This window comes from Coregonus lavaretus (genome assembly GCF_964263955.1).
Source record: "Coregonus lavaretus genome assembly, chromosome: 39".
Lineage (NCBI taxonomy): Eukaryota > Metazoa > Chordata > Actinopteri > Salmoniformes > Salmonidae > Coregonus > Coregonus lavaretus.
The window spans coordinates 13,830,833-13,849,726 of NC_140026.1; the positions used below are offsets into that span (position 1 = coordinate 13,830,833).

Below are 18,894 nucleotides of genomic sequence, written 5' to 3' on the forward strand. Positions count from 1 at the left end.
CGCCTTGGTCTGACCCGTCCTTCAACGAACGTGACACAATGAGGAGTTTATAAACACACCATATAAGAGTAGGGAATGTACAATAAGAGGAGGGACTCCCATTTAGAGTATTTGGAAACTCCAGAAGAAGGTATCTAATTCTGCACTACACAGGACTCGAAACACCAGGTTTTTTCAACCTTTTCCGGGTTTGTGCTCCCAGACTCTGGCAAGGGGTTGCACAACTCTTGATTGTGTGGTGTTACAACACACCATGTTGAGAACACCTCAGGATGAATGTTTCAGTACATCTTAAATCTGCCCCAATATCCTCACAACCATGTGTTTCAATACTTCAAATTAAGGTTTCGTCTCCTTTTAAGGTGGTGACAGCTCAGTTGCCACTAGTTTTAGTGTTACATTTTAACAGTGTACTACTCCTACAAGGTCGACTGCGCCCCAGGACTGGGGTTCCCCACCTGTGGGGAGTACGTCTCCTCTGGGATGAACTCTGACCTTTCTGACCTCTATACGTCCCACAACGCCCTCAACATAGCTCATATCCGGATGGGCCGGCCCCTAGGAGACCCCTTGGCCTTCATGGTGAAGCAGAGGGATAATGGTCACCCTTCGTCTCACTGCCCTCAGTGAGCTGTGATCAAAGCATATGCACTGTAATGCATTGTAAATCTTAGCCGGCATATCCAACCAGATGCACTGTAAACCTAAGGTTGCCAATCTAACCTTAATGCATACCATTTCTAACCTCTTGCTCTGAATCTGAACCAGAAAGCATTTTACTTCGGCCATTAAAAGAAACGAACCAACAACAAGAAAATCAACAAAAAACATCCAAAGTATATCCAATATATTTCTGAAGGTAATGGTTTATTTAAATGTAAAAACATTTGAAGCTAATTTGACAAGGGTACAACATACGTTTGAGCAATGAAACTCAAGTTGTCAGCCTTCTGTTTTCATTCTCTCATGACTGAGCAATGTTGTTTGTGCTACCAATGCAATAACAAGCAACCTGATTTTTACATTTTCAACTGGTAGTCCAGTACATTTATTACATCGGCTTTTGTGTTATATTCAATGGAAGCAATTTTTCTCTAAATATATAATCATTGAATACATTTGACATATAACTTTTACTACAGTTGGTGTAGCCTACTTTGTTTTAAAGACATTCATAACCAGTGTTGACTGCAACTCTTCATCAACAAACTGGACCAGTTCAATGACAAACTGTTAAGATTATTTTTCATTGATATATTATATAAGAAAGTGATTAGTTGTTTATGGAATATATTTGGTGGGAACTACTTATACAGTGAGAGGCATCAATATGATTGTGTGTGTACTTCAGGTTACAGTATTGTAAGTAAGTACACAATCTAATCTAAATATTAAGCTACTACAATAGTACTGATATTTCACAGGGACAGTAACGCAATATAATATTTAATCTCAAAGTCTCTTTGGAAAGTAAAATGTTTTGAAAATTAATTTTAGTCTCAGAGAACACCACAATTTTCAAACATAATTGTTTCTCAACACTTTCCTGAATCACTTACAGTAAGTGTAAGTAAAAAAAGGTCAGACCAATGCTTGATTTTACCAAACCCAATGAATGTTACAGAAAAATGAAATATAAATGAAATTCTCCACATAAGAACCCAAACAATAAATGACTGCTAGTAAATCATACCCCAAAAAATTAGATAAGAAATATTCTCTGTAAAAATAACCATTATTGTAATGTGGCAGATTCTCCAAAAAATGTGTTGACTTCAAGAGGCAATATTCTGCAGTTTAAAGTGGCAATCAGCAGTAAAAACAATAACAAAGGAACTCCCCGCCCCTGGTTTGGTAAAAAGCTGAGGGATGGGGCTGGAGAAATGTACCCACTCTCAAATTCATAGAAAGAGCTATGGATGACCATCCATGATATCAAAATGATAGTTTTAACCATGTTTGAGGCTATTTAGTGTTTCTTTACATTTTCTTTGTTTACAAATGTTGGAGTAAAACAAGATTATATTTGGGGTTCTGATGGGGTACGACAGTTGAACTAAACTCATGAGACATAAGTTACTATATATTCTTCAAGAATCAATGGGTACATATGATGATTAATTTATAAGTCCAAAAATGGATGAAGCAACTGCTGATTGCCCCTTTAAAGCATTGGAAAACAGATTCCTCATTGATTGTTGTCAGTGCCTACCAAGTAGACACATCAAGTTCAAGGACTGATGTATCTTTTTGCGAATTTCTTTCAAGTGATGCAAAAACAGAGTAAGTGACAAGTAGTGGCACAGTGTATAACAGATTATCATTCCAGCCCCCATTCCATGGCTCTTCATTTTACAGAATATTCTGCTCATGAAGCAGATGGCAAGGACCACGTCTTGATTGTGAAAATGTACATAAACAGATTTAGAATCATTCATATTTGAAATCTGACATTAAATCTGACATTTATTCTTGCAGGTAATGTCTTTTGTTAGACTATGGCCCGACAAATCATTGTTCCTTATATTACAATTCCTCTTTGAGGTAGAGGCTCTCAATTGATGCTAAAAGACTCTTTGAGGCTTTTTTCTGCCTGTTCCTTTGTGATCAATTTCCAGGCAGGTGGTGTTATTGCTGGGAGTGCGTCATACTTTTTGGCAAATTCCTTATTGAATTTTGCCATCACATATTTCCAGTAGTCTGATGCCTCGATGCTGGGATCGGCCGGGATATGCCAGTTAGGGAAAATGTCTCTGTACTTTTTGTAAGGATGGTATGTTTGATTCGTCTCGTAGCATATGAATTTTTGCTCACTGAACACAGAGGAGGAGCAGATATCAGTCACGAGTTTCCTTGAGTGCTCAAACCTGTACTGGCCCAGACCCTGTGGTCTGTGTATTGAGGCACAGTGGTCTGTGTGGGCCTCTCCTCCTGCCTCGCACGGTGCCTTGCAGAATGGACACTGCTTCCCGCAGCCAAACACTCTTTTGAAAAGAACATTCTGTGGTTTAATCCTCAATTGTTCTAGTTTCCTCTGTGCATCCACTCCCTCTTGGAACTTGATCCTCAGAGATTTTTCCATTTCTTCAACAGATGTTTTGAGACAGTGGGCAAACTGCTCTTGTTCAGCATTATTGAGGATCATGAAGGCACTCAGAGCATCCTTGGGAATGACCAGTGTATCTCCAAGCTCCCTGCAAATGTTCTGAATTAATTTCTCAAAGTTGCTGTTTTTGTTGGTTTGGGCCTTTGTTATGGCATCTGTTATTTTCTTGACGATTGCTTTCAGATGTTTGTCTTCCAACTGAAACATTTTTTGCCCCTTTGAAAAGCGCTCCTTGATTTGACCAAATATCCAATTCTTGACAAACTTTTCATACGAACAAATGTAGCTGTCATAGTTCTCAAAGTTGAATTCTGAAAGCAAATGTTTCAAGATTGAGTACTGGAAAAATGCACGAGTGCTGAATTGAAGGGCATTTTCTCCTGTCAGCATTTCATCAACGATATCTGGACCCAAGGAATGGGCAACACTTTCTTCCAGTGCAGGTCTGAGGCAGAGGCAGGTGAATTCTTCTGCTTTTTTCTGACACTGGTCTCGTTCATTGAACAAGTCCTTGAAGTCAGAGCAGTACTTGTCTTTGTACAGATCAAGGCATCGGCGTGGGTCATTGACTTGTATGAAATGATCATGCATTTTCTGAAATTCCCTGGCTGCAGTTCCACAGATATGTAGTTTTAGTAAGACTTCAAATTTGACATCAGTCTCAAGATCTTTGCTGGCTTTTAATTGTTCATCAATCATGTTTAGGATTTCCAGAATATAATTATCATGATAATCTGTTTTCCTTTCCACCTTCTCCAACACAAATTGTCTGCAAGTCTCTATGAGGTTGTCAGCCATCAACTGGGTTTTCTGTGTGTGTTCATCCAAGTGAAACCATTGTTTTATTTTCCTTATAAACCCATCAGAAGGGACTTTGAATGGCTCTTTTCCAAATTGTTCCAGCCTTACTCCAGCTATCATTTCATTCACAGAACTTCCCTTCCGGATCAGGTTTGAACGGAGCTGGCGAAAAATCTTTCCACAAATGTTTTCATTCTTCAATCCTTTGAAGGACAACTTCCGCACAGTTTCTTTCCACATCTGATCAAAATCTCTCTCTAGCTCCCTATCCGATTTCTCAGATTTGCTCTTCCTGCATTCATCAATTAATTCCAGCACATTCTCTTCCAGTCTTGCTGTGTGGGTCTTCTTTATTGTGTCCAGATTGTTCATTCCCTGTCTGATCTCAGCAGCTGCTTCAAGTTGATTCAGCACAGAGTTCTCCATTTCTCGTCGAAGGCTTTTTGCACTGTTGGAGAAGACCTCTCTGTATCCCTCCACTAGATGCACATGGCCTTCTGTTTGTTCATAATACTTTGTCAAGTTGTCAAGAATGGTCTTCTCCCATTTGGAAAGCTCAAGCAAAGCTTTGTTTTTCAATTTGCCAATCAAGTCTTTCATGTCTGATGCCTCAGATTTCACAGTGATTGTCCCAAAGTTGGAGATCCTTGTTTCAGCATTTGTTACCCAAGTGTACATGTGCTTTTTGAATGACCATTCCCATTTGTGGAACTCAGTGCACAGCTTCATGTAGGCATCAGCCACTAGACTGTTTCTGAAGCTGAAAATGAAGTTTTCATACTTCACAGCATTCCACAAGCTTTTTGTCCACTCCAGAAACTCTGTTATGTTGTTTCCAGAGGCCTCACATTTCTCCAAAACTTCAATCATGTTTTTTTTAAACTCGTAGACGGACTCACTGTACCCAGCGTTGACAGGTGCCATTGGAGGGCTACCGTGCCAAAGTCCAGGGATGTACCAGTTACCAGTCTCTGGGTTGTATTCCATTACATCTGTGAAGATCTTGTTCTCTTCTTTGCTTTCCATGCTGGCTGCTGCCTGGGTCATCTCGTTCAATTGCTCCAACAGTAGTTTCCGGTCTCTCATGTTCTTGTCGTGTGCCGAGACATCTGCCACATTCTGGTGGACAAACTGACACTTGGGCTTCTTTCCCACCTCTTTCATCCGGAGAAAAGCATGGACAACAATTTGAAGGATGTCCTTCATCTCGGTTGAGTTCTCCATGGCAATGTTTATTATTGTGACATCACTCAGCCCGACAACTAGTGTGGCTAGCTCATTGTCGTGCTCATAGCTGTCATCCAGCTGTGCCAGCTCTGGAGACTTCAGTCCTTCTGTGTCGATGATCACTACAAAGTCGCAGTTCAGCTCTTTCTTGAAGTCGTCTTTGACTTTGATGAGAAGCATGAAGGCCCCTCTTGTGCATCTGCCACTACTGACTGCGAACTGCACTCCAAACATAGTATTCAGTAGAGTGGACTTTCCCGTGCTTTGAACACCTAGAACGGTTACCACCAGGATCTTGTTCTTTGGCTGCACCAAGACATTGAGCTGATGCAGCACATCACTCACCCATCTCAGAGGTATGTTGGACGCATCTCCATCCACCAGCTCCAGAGGAAACCCATCCAGAAGCAACTCAGCACATAGTTTGGGCAAATGCTGCAGTTGTTGCCTTGACTCTTCAGTTTCGCTCAGTAAGACCGCAGATTCGTACAGTTGACCCATTTCCCGTAGGAAATGTTCCGTTCCTAAAGAACTGTTTGAAATCTGTTTATCAAGGTATGCAATTTCTTCTTTGTTTTCAGATGTGTTCTGAGACTTTTCTTTGTACAGCTCCCTAAGGCCAGAAAGGTTTTTACGAGACAGATTGTCCAGATTCATACGCATCCATTTCAAGAAGTAGGACCTCTCTAGTCCTGTGCTTGATATTGCATTTATGAAGCAGGTCATTGCCTCTGACATGTCATACCTCCTTTGCTGTTCCCTAAGTTGTCTTTTTTCTGTTTGGAGTTCACTTTTGTACGTCTCAATGTTCTTGTCGCCAGCTTTCTGCAGTCTGCATTCCTCCTTCTCTAGACGTGCCAGCTCCTTCCAGATCTGTCCTTGCAAGGGAAGCTGTCTTTCCTTATACTGTGGTGTGTCATGAATTTTTGACGTGATTGCATCCGCATTTTGCTTGGCACTCTGACATTCTTGGCAGTCCTCATCAACCAAAATCCCAAGCTCGTGTGCCACTTCAACCATCTGCTCCAATGGCATTCTGGACTTTGAACTCTTGATCACCTCACCAACTGTGTTTCGCAGGTTCTTCACAAAGTCTGCATCATTCATCTGTTTGGTTTTCAGGATGACGTTGCTTTTCTTCAAGTTCAACTCTGCTGCTGTTTTCTTTAAAGCATCAATGCTGAAGCTCTTGCTCTGTGGGTTACCCACTAGAAACAGCTGTGCCTTGGTGTGTTGGCTGGTCAGTAGCTTGTACTTGGTGTCCAGGTTGTCAAAGAATACAAAGACTGCTGCAGAGGTCTGGCAAAGAAAGGAATATTGTGTTTCAAAAGAACTGATGTCCCCTCTCAGATTGGTTACAGCAACAGCTTCACCAAAAATATCAATGTTTTTTTTCCCACTTGGGAGGTACCAGCATATTTCAACCAATCCATTTGATATCCTCCTTGGACTATCACCGCATTCCATGTTGTGGTGGACAAACGTGTCGTGATACTGTTGGGGATTACTCAGTAGCTTGTTAAGAATCTGTGACTTAGACAGAGAGCACTCACCCAATCTGACAAAAGAGACCATAGGGAGGTCAGAGAAAACAATCCTGTCTTCAACAAATCCTCTTGGGTCTGCCAATGAATGAGGTCTAAACTTTTTGACAATGTCTCGCATTGCCCAAAGCATGAGCATACACTGTTCTGTCTCACAATTGGGGAGAAGCAGGGGCACAGAAAACTGACACATTGACATTTTCATGACCATCTCTTGCTGCAGAAAACTGTTAGAGCACAGAAAGAGAGCAGTAACAATGTCTAAGGGGTTTACCATATTACTAGAGTCCAGGTTATCAACAAGATTCTCCAGATCTAGGTCTATGTTGCAAAATGAAGAATCACAACTTGCCTCGCCTCCTGATGTGGTGCATTTCACACTTCTAGCAGTTACATTAACCATCATTAACCTTTTTAGGAAAATCCATGGCAGGGCTGAGAGAGTCTGAGCAGGTTCATCAGTGACGGTCTTCTCATCGATCTGCAGCACGGTGCTCAGGGTGAGTTTCTCTGTGTAGTGTTGTTCCAACCCCAGGTCCAGCAGCAAGCTCTCCAGGTGGGTTTCTGTAGACGAAAATAGAACAGTTTCAGATTTGACCTCCTTGGTTGTCAATCAATCCATTGGAAAACATCCTCCTGTCACAGTCACACAGGGAAAATGTAAAATTCTTAATACACTCACTTGTGCGGGCATATGTCACAGCCGACTTGCTTTGGGTCCCGTTCTTCAGCACCATAGAAACGTGGAAGGAGTACTTGACACCTGGAATCAGACTGGAAATTGTCAGGGTGTTGGATTCTGTTGTTATCTTCTGGACTTCCTCTCCGTCACAGGAACAGGTCACGAGACATGCCTTAATGACACCAACCGGTTTGTCCCAACTCAGAGACACTGATTCACTGCTGACATTATCTATCTTTATCTTTTCGGGTGGCACAGGTTCTGCAAAAAGGACAAAAAAGGACCCAATCAATTATAACTGGAATAATGAAAACACAAGTGAAACATTATTCTCCCTGTAATGCAGCAGGTCATGTTTGAATCAAAGCACTTACTTGTATACATGGACAATGTGACCGACGCTCTCTGATTCCTATCGTCAGTGAACGATGTGACGCTGAAAGTGTACTCTGTCCCCGGGTCCAGGCCTTCCACCTCTGTGCTGTTGGAGCCTTGGATGGACAGGATCTCTCTCTGGGTGTCGCAGGAGTAGGTCAATTCGTACCTCTGTGCCTGATCAAAAGGAAGCCAGCTCAGAGAAACAGAGTCACTACCAACATAGTGAACTGTTATATTTCCAGGGGAGGAAAGCTCTGTGGAAGAGAGCAAAAAGTTATGTTATTAATAATGTTTAATCTCTGGGAAAAGAGTTGTAGCAGCTAGGGATTGGCACAGTTATTCAAATATTTGAATATCCGAATGGACGTTAGTATTCGATTACTTGTGTGAATGTTCATTTTTGGAGAAAATGAATTGTAGGCCTATTATAACAATGTAAAAGCTTTGTTTTATTAGAAATAATTATATTATCATCGTGCCATTGTTACACACAGGGATATACCATGACATTTGAAATTCTTGATTTAATAAAACAAGTGACTATACAAACACAACTGTCTTTTCAGGCATGAAAAGGTTATAAATAAATGCTATTATACTGCATCATCCCTACTGTTGTTATGCTAGTAGTGAAAAACGGATACAACCTGTGATGGTTATTAACAAATACAACCAAAGAAATTGGTGGGTAACTGCTTATGGCTGTTCGCAGTGAATAAAGTAATGCTCCCTATATTTTCAATGCACTTTTCCGTCATAGGTGGTTAAACTCCTGCACAAAATAAAAATAATTTATGCGCGTTTATTCTCAACTACACCACTGGTTACAACAACACAATATAATTACAACTCCCAAATATGCATACAGATGCAGTGTTTTCATGTGAATGGAAAGAAACTGATATTGATTTTATGAAATTATAAAGTATACTCTAAGGTTGCCAATAACAGAGATTCAGTATATGTAAATTATATACATTCCTCTAATATTATTGAAGCACCTTCTACAGCAGCATCCATATGTTGAGCTGGCTCTGCGTCCAGACCGTCAGCTTGTACTCTCTGAGATGTGTCCTCATCTTCCCCAAGGTATAAGTCAAGGAATTGATCACTTGCATCATGAAAGTCCTTCAAATGAAAAGAAAAATGTTTACAGCTAGAATGAAAGGTTTTATCCTTTGAAATTTCAGTCAACTGAATGATTTAAATGTTTCCCCACATTGCAAATTGCAAAGCAATTTGCTTAATAAAAGAGGACACATTTTAAGGACAACTACAGAAAGTATTCACACCCCTTGGCTTCTTCCCCATTTTAATATGTTACAAAGTGGGATTAAAATTAATTTAATTGTCATTTTTTGTCAACGATCTACACAAAATACTCTGTAATGTCAAAGTGAAAGTAAATGTTTAACATTTGTAAAAAAATAAATACAAAGTAATAATAAATCAATATATATATATACACTGCCGGTCAAAAGTTTTAGAACAACTACTCATTCAAGGGTTTTTCTTTATTTGTACTATTTTCTACATTGTATAATAATAGTGAAGACATCTAAACTATGAAATAACACATATGGAATCATGTTCTAACCAAAAAAGTGTTAAACAAATCAAAATATATTTTATATTTGAGATTCTTCAAATAGCCACCCTTTGCCTTGATGACAGCTTTGCAAACTCTTGGCATTCTTACAACCAGCTCCACCTGGAATGCTTTTCCAACAGTCTTGAAGGAGTTGCCACATATGCTGAGCACTTGTTGGCTGCTTATCCTTCACTATGCGGTCCCACTCATCCCAAACCATCTCAATCTGGTTAAGGTTGGGGGACTGTGGAGGCCAGGTCATCTGATGCAGCACTCCATCACTCTCCTTCTTGGTAAAATAGCCCTTACACAGCTTGGAGGTGTGTTGGGTCATTGTCCTGTTGAAAAACAAATGATAATCCCACTAAGCCCAAACCAGATGGGATGGCGTATCGCTGCAGAATGCTGTGGTAGCCATGCTGGTTAAGTGTGCCTTGAATTCTACATAAATCACAGACAATGTCACCAGCAAAGCACCCCCACACAATAACACCTCCTCCTCCATGCTTTATGGTGGGAAATACACATGCGGAGATCATCCGTTCACCCACACCGCGTCTCACAAAGACACGACGGTTGGAACCAAAAATCTCCAATTTGGACTCCAGACCAAAGGACAGATTTCCACCAGTCTAATGTCCATTGCTCGTGTTTCTTGGCCCAAGCAAGTCTCTTCTTATTATTGGTGTCCTTTTGTACTGTTTTTTTTTGCAGCAATTCGACCATGAAGGCCTGATTCACACAGTCTCCTCTGAACAGTTGATGTTGAGATGTGTCTGTTACTTGAACTCTGTGAAGCATTTATTTGGGCTGCATTTTCTGAGGCTGGTAACTCTAATGAATTTATCCTCTGCAGCAGAGGTAACTCTGGGTCTTCCATTCCTGTGGCGGTCCTCATGAGAGCCAGTTTCATCATAGCGCTTGATGGTTTTTGCGACTGCACTTGAAGAAACTGTCAAAGTTCTTGAAATGTTCCGTATTGACTGACCTTCATGTCTTAAAGTAATGATGGACTGTCGTTTCTCTTTGCTTATTTGAGCTGTTCTTGCCATAATATGGACTTGGGCTTTTACCAAATAGGGCTATCTTCTGTACACCCCCCCCCCCCCCCCCCCCCCCACACACACACACACACCTTGTCACAACACAACTGATTGGCTCAAACGCATTAAGAAGGAAAGAAATTCCACAAATTAACTTCTAAGAAGGAATACCTGTTAATTTAAATGCATTCCAGGTGACTACCTCATGAAACTGGTTGAGAGAATGCCAAGAGTGTGCAAAGCTGTCATCAAGGCAAAGGGTGGCTATTTGAAGAATCTCAAATATAAAATATATGTTCATTTGTTTAACACGTTTTTGGTGACTACGATTCCATGTGTTATTTCATAGTTTCTATGTCGTCACTATTATTCTACAATGTAGAAAATAGTAAAAAATAAAGAAAAACCCTTGAATGAGTTGGTGATCTAAAACGTTTGACCGGTAGTGTGTATATATACAGTATAAATAAAATATAGATAAGTATTCAACCCCCTGAGTCAAAACATGGTAGAATCACCTTTGGCAGCGATTACAACTGTGAGTCTTTCTGGGTAAGTCTCTAAGAGCTTTCCACACCTGGACCATGCAACATTTGCCAATTATTATTTTCAAAATTCTTCAAGCTCTGTCAAATTAATTGCTAGACAAACATTTTCAGGTCTTGCCATAGATTTCCAAGTAGATATAAGCCAAAACTGTAACTCGGCCACTCAGAAACATTCACTGTCTTCTTGGAAAGCAACTCCAGTGTAGATTTGGCCTTGTGCTTTAGGTTATTGTCCTGCTGAAAGGTGAATTCCTCTCCCAGTGTCTGGTGTAAAGCAGACTGGAGCAGGTTTTCCTCTAGGATTTTGCCTGTTCTTTTGAAATAAATAAATTAGGCCCTAATCTATGGATTTCACATGACTAGGAATACAGATATGCTTCTGTTGGTCACAGATACCTTTAAAAAAAGGTAGGGGCGTGGATCAGAAAACGAGTCAGTATCTGGTATCTGGTGTGACCAGTGCGACACATCTCCTTCGCATAGAGTTGATCAGGCTGTTGATTGTGGCTTGTGGAATGTTGTCCCACTCCGCTTCAACGGCTGTGCGAAGTTGCTGGATATTGGCGGGAACTGGAACACACTGTCTTACACGTTGATCCCGAGCATCCCAAACATGCTCAATGGGTGACATAGTGAGTATGCAGGCTATGGAAGAACTGGGATATTTTCAGCTTCCAGGAATTGTGTACAGATGCTTGCGACATGGGGCCGTGCATTATCATGCTGAAACATGAGGTGATGGCGGTGGATGAATGGCACGGCAATGGGTCTCAGGATCTCGTCACGGTATCTCTGTGCATTCAAATTGCCATCGATAAAACGCAATTGTGTTTGTTGTCCGTAGTTTATGCCTGCCCATACCATAACCCCACTGCCACCATGGGGCACTCTGTTCACAGCATTGTAACAGCAAACCGCTCGCCCACATAATGCCATACACGCGGTTGTGAGGTCAGTTGGAAGTACTGCCAAATTCTCTACAACGATGTTGGAGGTGGCTTATGGTAGCGAAATGAACATTCAATTTTCTGGCAACAGCTCTGGTGGACATTCCTGCAGTCAGCATGCCAATTGCACGCTCTCTCAAAACTTTAGACATCTGTGGCATTGTGTTGTGTGGCAAAACTGCACATTTTAGAGTGTCCTTTTATTGTCCCCAGCACAAGGTGCACCTGTGTAATGATCATGCTGTTTAATCAGCTTCTTGATATGCCACACCTGTTAGGTGGATGGATTATCTTGGCAAAGGAGAAATAAATGCTCACTAACAGGAATGTAAACAAATTTGTGCACAGAATTTGAGAGAAATAATCTTATTGTGCGTATGGAAAACATCTGGCATCTTTTATTTCAGCTCATGAAACATGGGACCAACACTACATGTTGCGTTTATATTTTTGTTCAATGTACTTTAGTGACTTGTTGCATACAAGATGCATGTTTTGGAATATTTTTGTATATGTCTATTCTTCTTTTCACACCATCAGTCACAACAGTGTTTTTGATCCATCCTCAGTTTTCTCCCATCACAGCCATTGAACTCTGTAACTGTTTTAATCACCAATGGCTTCATGGTAACGTCCCTGAGCAATTTCATTCCTACAGCTCAGTTCAGAAGGACGACTGTATCTTTGATGTGTCTCGCCGGTTTAATACATAATCCTCAACATAATTATTAACTTGACCAATGTTAAAGAGATATTCAATGCCTGATTTGTTATTGTTACCCATCCACCAATCACTACCGTTCTTTATGAGGCTTTCGAAAAGCTCTCTGGTCTTTGTAGTTGAATCTGTGCTTGAAATTTAATACTTGATTGAGGGGCCTTACAGATGTTGTATGGGGGGACAGAGGAAGGGTTAGTCGTTCCAAAATAATGTCAACCCCTTTTATTTCATACAGAGAGTCCATGTCACTTATGATGTTATTTTTTAAGCCAAATTTACTCTTGAACTAATTTAGGCTAAGGGACTGAATACTTATGAAACGACTACATTTTAGTTATCACATTACAGAATATTTTGAATAGATTGTTGACAAAAACGCACAATTAAATCGATGTTAGTCCCACTTTGTAACACAATAATATGTAAAGAAATCCCTGCAAGGTCACTTGTGGCTCAGTTGGTAGAGTATGGTGCTTGTAATGCCAGGGTTATGGGTTTGATTCCCATGGGGGACTAGTATGAAAATGTATGCAGTCGCTCTGGATAACAGCATCTGCTAAAATATGTAAAGAAATCGAATGGGTATGAATACTTTTGCAAGGCACTGTATATTTATATTGAGCTGAGAAGGTTATTGATTCTGTATGATAAGTTATACAACACATTTCTGTCTGCAAAAACCTGTGTGTGAAAGAGCAACAGCAAACCCTACCTCTTCATCTGAGGAACTGTCCATTGGCAAGGTGTCTTCAGCCGCCCCACTCCTACCCCGGTCATAGGTCACATCTTTCAGACTGCCTGGCTCTGCAATATGTTTGGGATAATACATTAGATGAGCTTATGTTACAATGCTAATTAAATACATGTTGCAGCACATCAAAAGGATGGGGAACATTATCAGATGCTTCATTTTCCATTATAAACTGGGTGGTTCGAGCCCTGAATGCTGATTGGCTGACAGCCACGGTATGACAAAACATTTATTTTTACTGCTCTAATTACGTTGGTAACCAGTTTATAATTGCAATAAGGCACCTCTTGGGGTTGTGGTATATGGCCAATATACTACAGTTGAGGGCTGTATCCAGGCACTCCTCGTTCCATCGTGCATAAGACCAGCCCTTAGCCGTGGTATATTGGCCATATACCACACTCCCTCAAGCATTATTGCTTAATTATATCTCACCAAAGAGAGAAAGCACTAAACCTCATTCTGACAAGTGTTTGTGATACAGCCCCCACTCCTCCCTATGCACAGACAATGGGCCAATAGATGATAGGAATAAGTATATAATAATTGTGCCATTTAGCAGACTCTTTTATCCAAAGCGACTTACAGTCGTGCGTGCATACATATGGGTGGTCCCAGGAATCAAACCCACTATCCTGGCATTGCAAGCATCATGATCTACCAACTCAGCTACAGAGGACCACCCCTTGACACTGATCTAGGGTCAGATTCAGATTAGTTTTTTCCCCCAAACAAGGTTAGACTATGTTGATCCTAGATCAAAGACTAAGAACAGGTTCTACCTAGAGCATAGTTTATCAGTTACCTAACATGAAAATCCCTGGGCAATAGTGGACAGGGCCAATCACTTTGCAAGGAAAATATTTTGGCAATGACTCCTTTCACCAGATTTTACTCCCTTGCTAGGTTGTAGTTTGTGGGAATACAATACAGATTTCATTATGATTAATTTAATTAAAATGTTATAAGATATAGACAAGTAAAATATCATATTCATAAAATGAAATGATCAAATGGCCAATTTTCACGTTTTTATGATATACTTTTTTGTAAATATATTCAATCTACTTGTGCAAGTGAAGAGATTGTTGTTTGAATGAATACCGTTTTCTATTTTGTAGTGTATTTTGTCAATGATTGAAAAAAAATAGCCCTACAGCCGACATGACTCATCATCACTCTTTTAAAAAAAGGCCCGAGGCTACCTACCTCTCTCTTCCTCGACGATTGGGTTGCATCTCAAGCAAAACGGCTGTCCCTCCTCACAAAGCGTGTGACATCGAGGACACTTCATTTTCAGAAAATGTCTGCCACACAACTGGGCATCAATACAAATATGTACGAAACAGTAAAGTGAAATGTTGTACTAATTTAGACACCACATAGAATGAATTTTAAAAAATGTATCATGAGAATGCTGAAAAGAAAAACGAAGTATATATATTAGGCTACCCTATCAAACATTGGCTTTCGAAAAAAGTATATTAGCCTACAACCACCTTAGTGTATAATAAGCTAATGTGATATTAGATTTACAATTTCGTAGTCCTACAGTTTGTATAAACTTTCACTTCGTTAAAATAAAGATAAAAGCATAAGTTGCCCTGTGATTTAAGCTATTAGACAGTTTGATAAGCAAAGTTTGAGACACGACTTACCTGTATATCACACTGCAGCTAAATGACAACGGATAATCAAATGTTCCAGCTACTAAATTATTTTGGGATGAACCATGTATAAGAATGAATCTGTCTATTGTGCCAGACTGACAACATTCATGCCATCACATTTTGAACATTTTCAGTAGTTCACTGTATTCACATATAACTTCAGCCTACACTTTATTAGAATGTAATTCACGTTAAAAATAATAAACATGTATATAGCATCACTTGGTTATCATTTGGCTCAGTCCGTGTACACTTTTATTTCAGTTTCATTTCACTGAAATGGTAAGAGATAGATCAGGTTGAGTTTCGTTTCGACAAGGCAGACTGCTGAACGTTTTCAATGGCACGGATTCAAGAATGGTCTTGAACATGAATGAACATTTAGCAGACCATTTGGTGTATTGGTTAATACGTGTGTGGCTTGAATCCGAGCCATTGAAAAAAAAATGTAATGGCAAATGTTCTCTACCTAGCCAATAAACTTGGAAAAATAGGGCTCAAAAGTAGTATGGTGTCAGACGCAGCCATGTTTAATTGTATTGTTTTACTGTAAAGTGTAGAACGACCTCATGGGAGAGTGCAATGCCCAGCCCGTCATAGAGGGGTCTCACGACAATGTTTTTTTTAATCATTTTTACCCATTTTTCTCCTCAATTTCATGATATCCAATTAGTAGGTACAGTCTTGTCCCATCGCTGCAACTCCCGTACCGACTCGCATGAATCATGACAGCCCAGACTGGTCTCCTAGACTAATGTAAACCTTTACTATGGTTACATAAAAATAAATAAATAAAATAATATATATATATATATATATATATATATATATATATATATATATATATATATATATATTAATAATAATAATAATAAAAATGCCCGTACTGCTCCTCTCCTCTCTACCTAACTTCCCCTCACAGTCCCTTCAGTTTCCCTTAAATCCCGTTAATTTGGATGCTCAGCCTACCTTAGTTATCCCCCACCCACCGTAGCCCTGCAATTCCCAACCAATCAGAGCGCTTGGAAATGCGCATCTGGACACTGCACCCGCCACTCAAGTCAGAGTGTTATTGTCGTCGGAAGGGAGAAGACGCATGTTTCTGAGGACTTTTTATTGGTGACAGCAGAGGTAACTCTGGGTCTTCCATTCCTGTGGCGGTCCTCATGAGAGCCAGTTTCATCATAGGGCTTGATGGTTTTTGCGACTGCACTTGAAGAAACTGTAGTGTATGAGGGATTATGACTTTGCTAATGTTTTCAAAGTGGAACCTGAGAGGATGTTTATTCAGTTTTAGGAGGAGCCGTTTTAGAGGGACACCCCATAGAACAGAGGAAGTCTCTGAGCACATGACAGACGTGACAGAGTCTGGAGACGCCGTGGAGAACGTTCTGCTGCCTGCAACATCCCCCAGCATGACCGGTTTGGCGGTGGGTCAGTCATGGTGTGGGGTGGCATTTCTTTGGGGGGCCGCACAGCCCTCCATGTGCTCGCCAGAGGTAGCCTGACTGCCATTAGGTACCGAGATGAGATTCTCAGACCCCTTGTGAGAACATATTCTGGTGCGGTTGGCCCTGGGTTCCTCCTAATGCAAGACAATGCTAGACCTCATGTGGCTGGAGTGTGTCAGCAGTTCCTGCAAGAGGAAGGCATTGATGCTATGGACTGGCCCGCCCGTTCCCCAGACCTGAATCCAATTGAGCACATCTGGTACATCATGTGTCGCTCCATCCACCAACGCCACGTTGCACCACAGACTGTCCAGGAGTTGGCGGATGCTTTAGTCCAGGTCTGGGAGGAGATCCCTCAGGAGACCATCCGCCACCTCATCAGGAGCATGCCCAGGCATTGTAGGGAGGTCATACAGGCACGTGGAGGCCACACACACTACTGAGCCTCATTTTGACTTGTTTTAAGGACATTACATCAAAGTTGGATCAGCCTGTAGTGTGGTTTTCCACTTAAATTTTGAGGGTGACTCCAAATCCAGACCTCCATGGGTTGATAAATTTGATTTCCATTGATAATTTTTGTGTGATTTTGTTGTCAGCACATTCAACTATGTAAAGAAAAAAGTATTTAATAAGAATATAACATTCATTCAGATCTAGGATGTGTTGTTTAAGTGTTCTCTTTATTTTTTTGAGCAGTGTATTTTATCCCCTGCTGATTTTGTACATTTGCCTACTGACAAAGAAATGATCAGTCTATAATTTTAATGGTAGGTTTATTTGAACATTGAGAGACAGAAAAACAAAAAAATCCAGAAAAACGCATGTCAAAAATGTTATAAATTAATTTGCATTTTAATGAGGGAAATAAGTATTTGACCCCTCTGCAAAACATGACTTAGTACTTGGTGGCAAAACCCTTGTTGGCAATCACAGAGGTCAGACCTGTCTTGTAGTTGGCCACCAGGTTTGCACACATCTCAGGAGGGATTTTGTCCCACTCCTCTTTGCAGATCTTCTCCAAGTCATTAAGGTTTCGAGGCTGACGTTTGGCAACTCGAAACTTCAGCTCCCTCCACCGATTTTCTATGGGATTAAGGTCTGGAGACTGGCTAGGCCACTCCAGGACCTTAATGTGCTTCTTCTTGAGCCACTCCTTTGTTGCCTTGGCCGTGTGTTTTGGGTCATTGTCATGCTGGAATACCCATCCACGACCCATTTTCAATGCCCTGGCTGAGGGAAGGAGGTTCTCACCCAAGATTTGACGGTACATGGCCCCGTCCATCGTCCCTTTGATGCGGTGAAGTTGTCCTATCCCCTTTTCATGGTGACTATGGTCCCAGCTGCCTTGAGATCATTGACAAGATCCTCCCGTGTAGTTCTGGGCTGATTCCTCACCGTTCTCATGATCATTGCAACTCCACGAGGTGAGATCTGGCATGGAGCCCCAGGCAGAGGGAGATTGACAGTTCTGTTGTGTTTCTTCCATTTGCGAATAATCGCACCAACTGTTGTCACCTTCTCACCAAGCTGCTTGGCAATGGTCTTGTAGCCCATTCCAGCCTTGTGCAGATCTACAATCTTGTCCCTGACATCCTTGGAGACTCTTTGGTCTTGGCCATGGTGGAGAGTTTGGAATCTGATTGATTGATTGCTTCTGTGGACAGGTGTCTTTTATACAGGTAACAAGCTGAGATTAGGAGCACTCCCTTTAAGAGTGTGCTCCTAATCTCAGCTCGTTACCTGTATAAAAGACACCTGGGAGCCAGAAATCTTTTTGATTGAGAGGGGGTCAAATACTTATTTCCCTCATTAAAATGCAAATCAATTTATAACATTGTTGACATGCGTTTTTCTGGATTTTTTTGTTGTTGTTCTGTCTCTCACTGTTCAAATAAACCTACCATTAAAATTATAGACTGATGATTTCTTTGTCAGTGGGCAAACGTACAAAATCAGCAGGGGATCAAATACTTTTTTCCCTCACTGTATATATTTTTTTTATTGGCTTCCCTTAGCCTCCATGAATACACGCCACTGAAAGGCCTTCCTGGTGAAGCATAGGGATAATGGTCACCATCGCCTCCCTGCCCTCAGTGAGCAGTGATCAAAACACAATATGAAGCTTAAAGCCTATATATCCATTAACTAACTTCTAACCCTTCTCTGTAAACTGTTGGTCGAAACAAAACTGCTTGCTTCCAATTTCAAGAAAAACGAAACTGAAATAAGTTTAATATTGGACAGACTGAACCAAAACTGTATCCATGCTTTCAAAATGTTAATTACAAAATCAAACTTCGGCTATGTGATTGTGAACACCAGAATATTTAAATTTTCCATCCTATTTGATTGCAAATTTGGTCAGAAAAACGTCAGTCATGAAAGATAGTCATTCTCGTTTCATATGGTTCCTCCCACCAGCCACCACCCC

At 40.8% G+C, this 18,894-nt stretch overlaps 1 protein-coding gene across 1 annotated transcript; it reads right to left on the minus strand.

Moving 5' to 3' along the window:
• Positions 1 to 902: 902 nt before the first annotated feature.
• LOC311113154 (interferon-induced very large GTPase 1-like) lies at positions 903 to 14,759 on the minus strand. The gene is made up of 6 exons (XM_084156324.1): positions 14,549 to 14,759; positions 13,301 to 13,392; positions 8,740 to 8,866; positions 7,735 to 7,992; positions 7,361 to 7,621; positions 903 to 7,242 (listed from the first exon to the last, which is right to left on the minus strand). The coding sequence occupies exons 1-6, from the start codon at positions 14,631 to 14,633 to the stop codon at positions 2,555 to 2,557; spliced, it is 5,511 nt and encodes a 1,836-aa protein (XP_084012450.1). The 5' UTR covers positions 14,634 to 14,759; the 3' UTR covers positions 903 to 2,554.
• Between the last annotated feature and the right edge of the window lie 4,135 nt (positions 14,760 to 18,894).

Bases quoted from the DNA above. Each gene is read 5' to 3' on its own strand.
- LOC311113154 (XM_084156324.1), bottom strand. From the start codon at position 14,633: ATGAAGTGTCCTCGATGTCACACGCTTTGTGAGGAGGGACAGCCGTTT. The intron at 13,393-14,548 runs GTAGGTAGCCTC...AACATATTGCAG, and splicing joins AATCGTCGAGGAAGAGAGAG to AGCCAGGCAGTCTGAAAGAT. The intron at 7,993-8,739 runs GTGCTTCAATAA...TCTCTTCCACAG, and splicing joins TATGGATGCTGCTGTAGAAG to AGCTTTCCTCCCCTGGAAAT.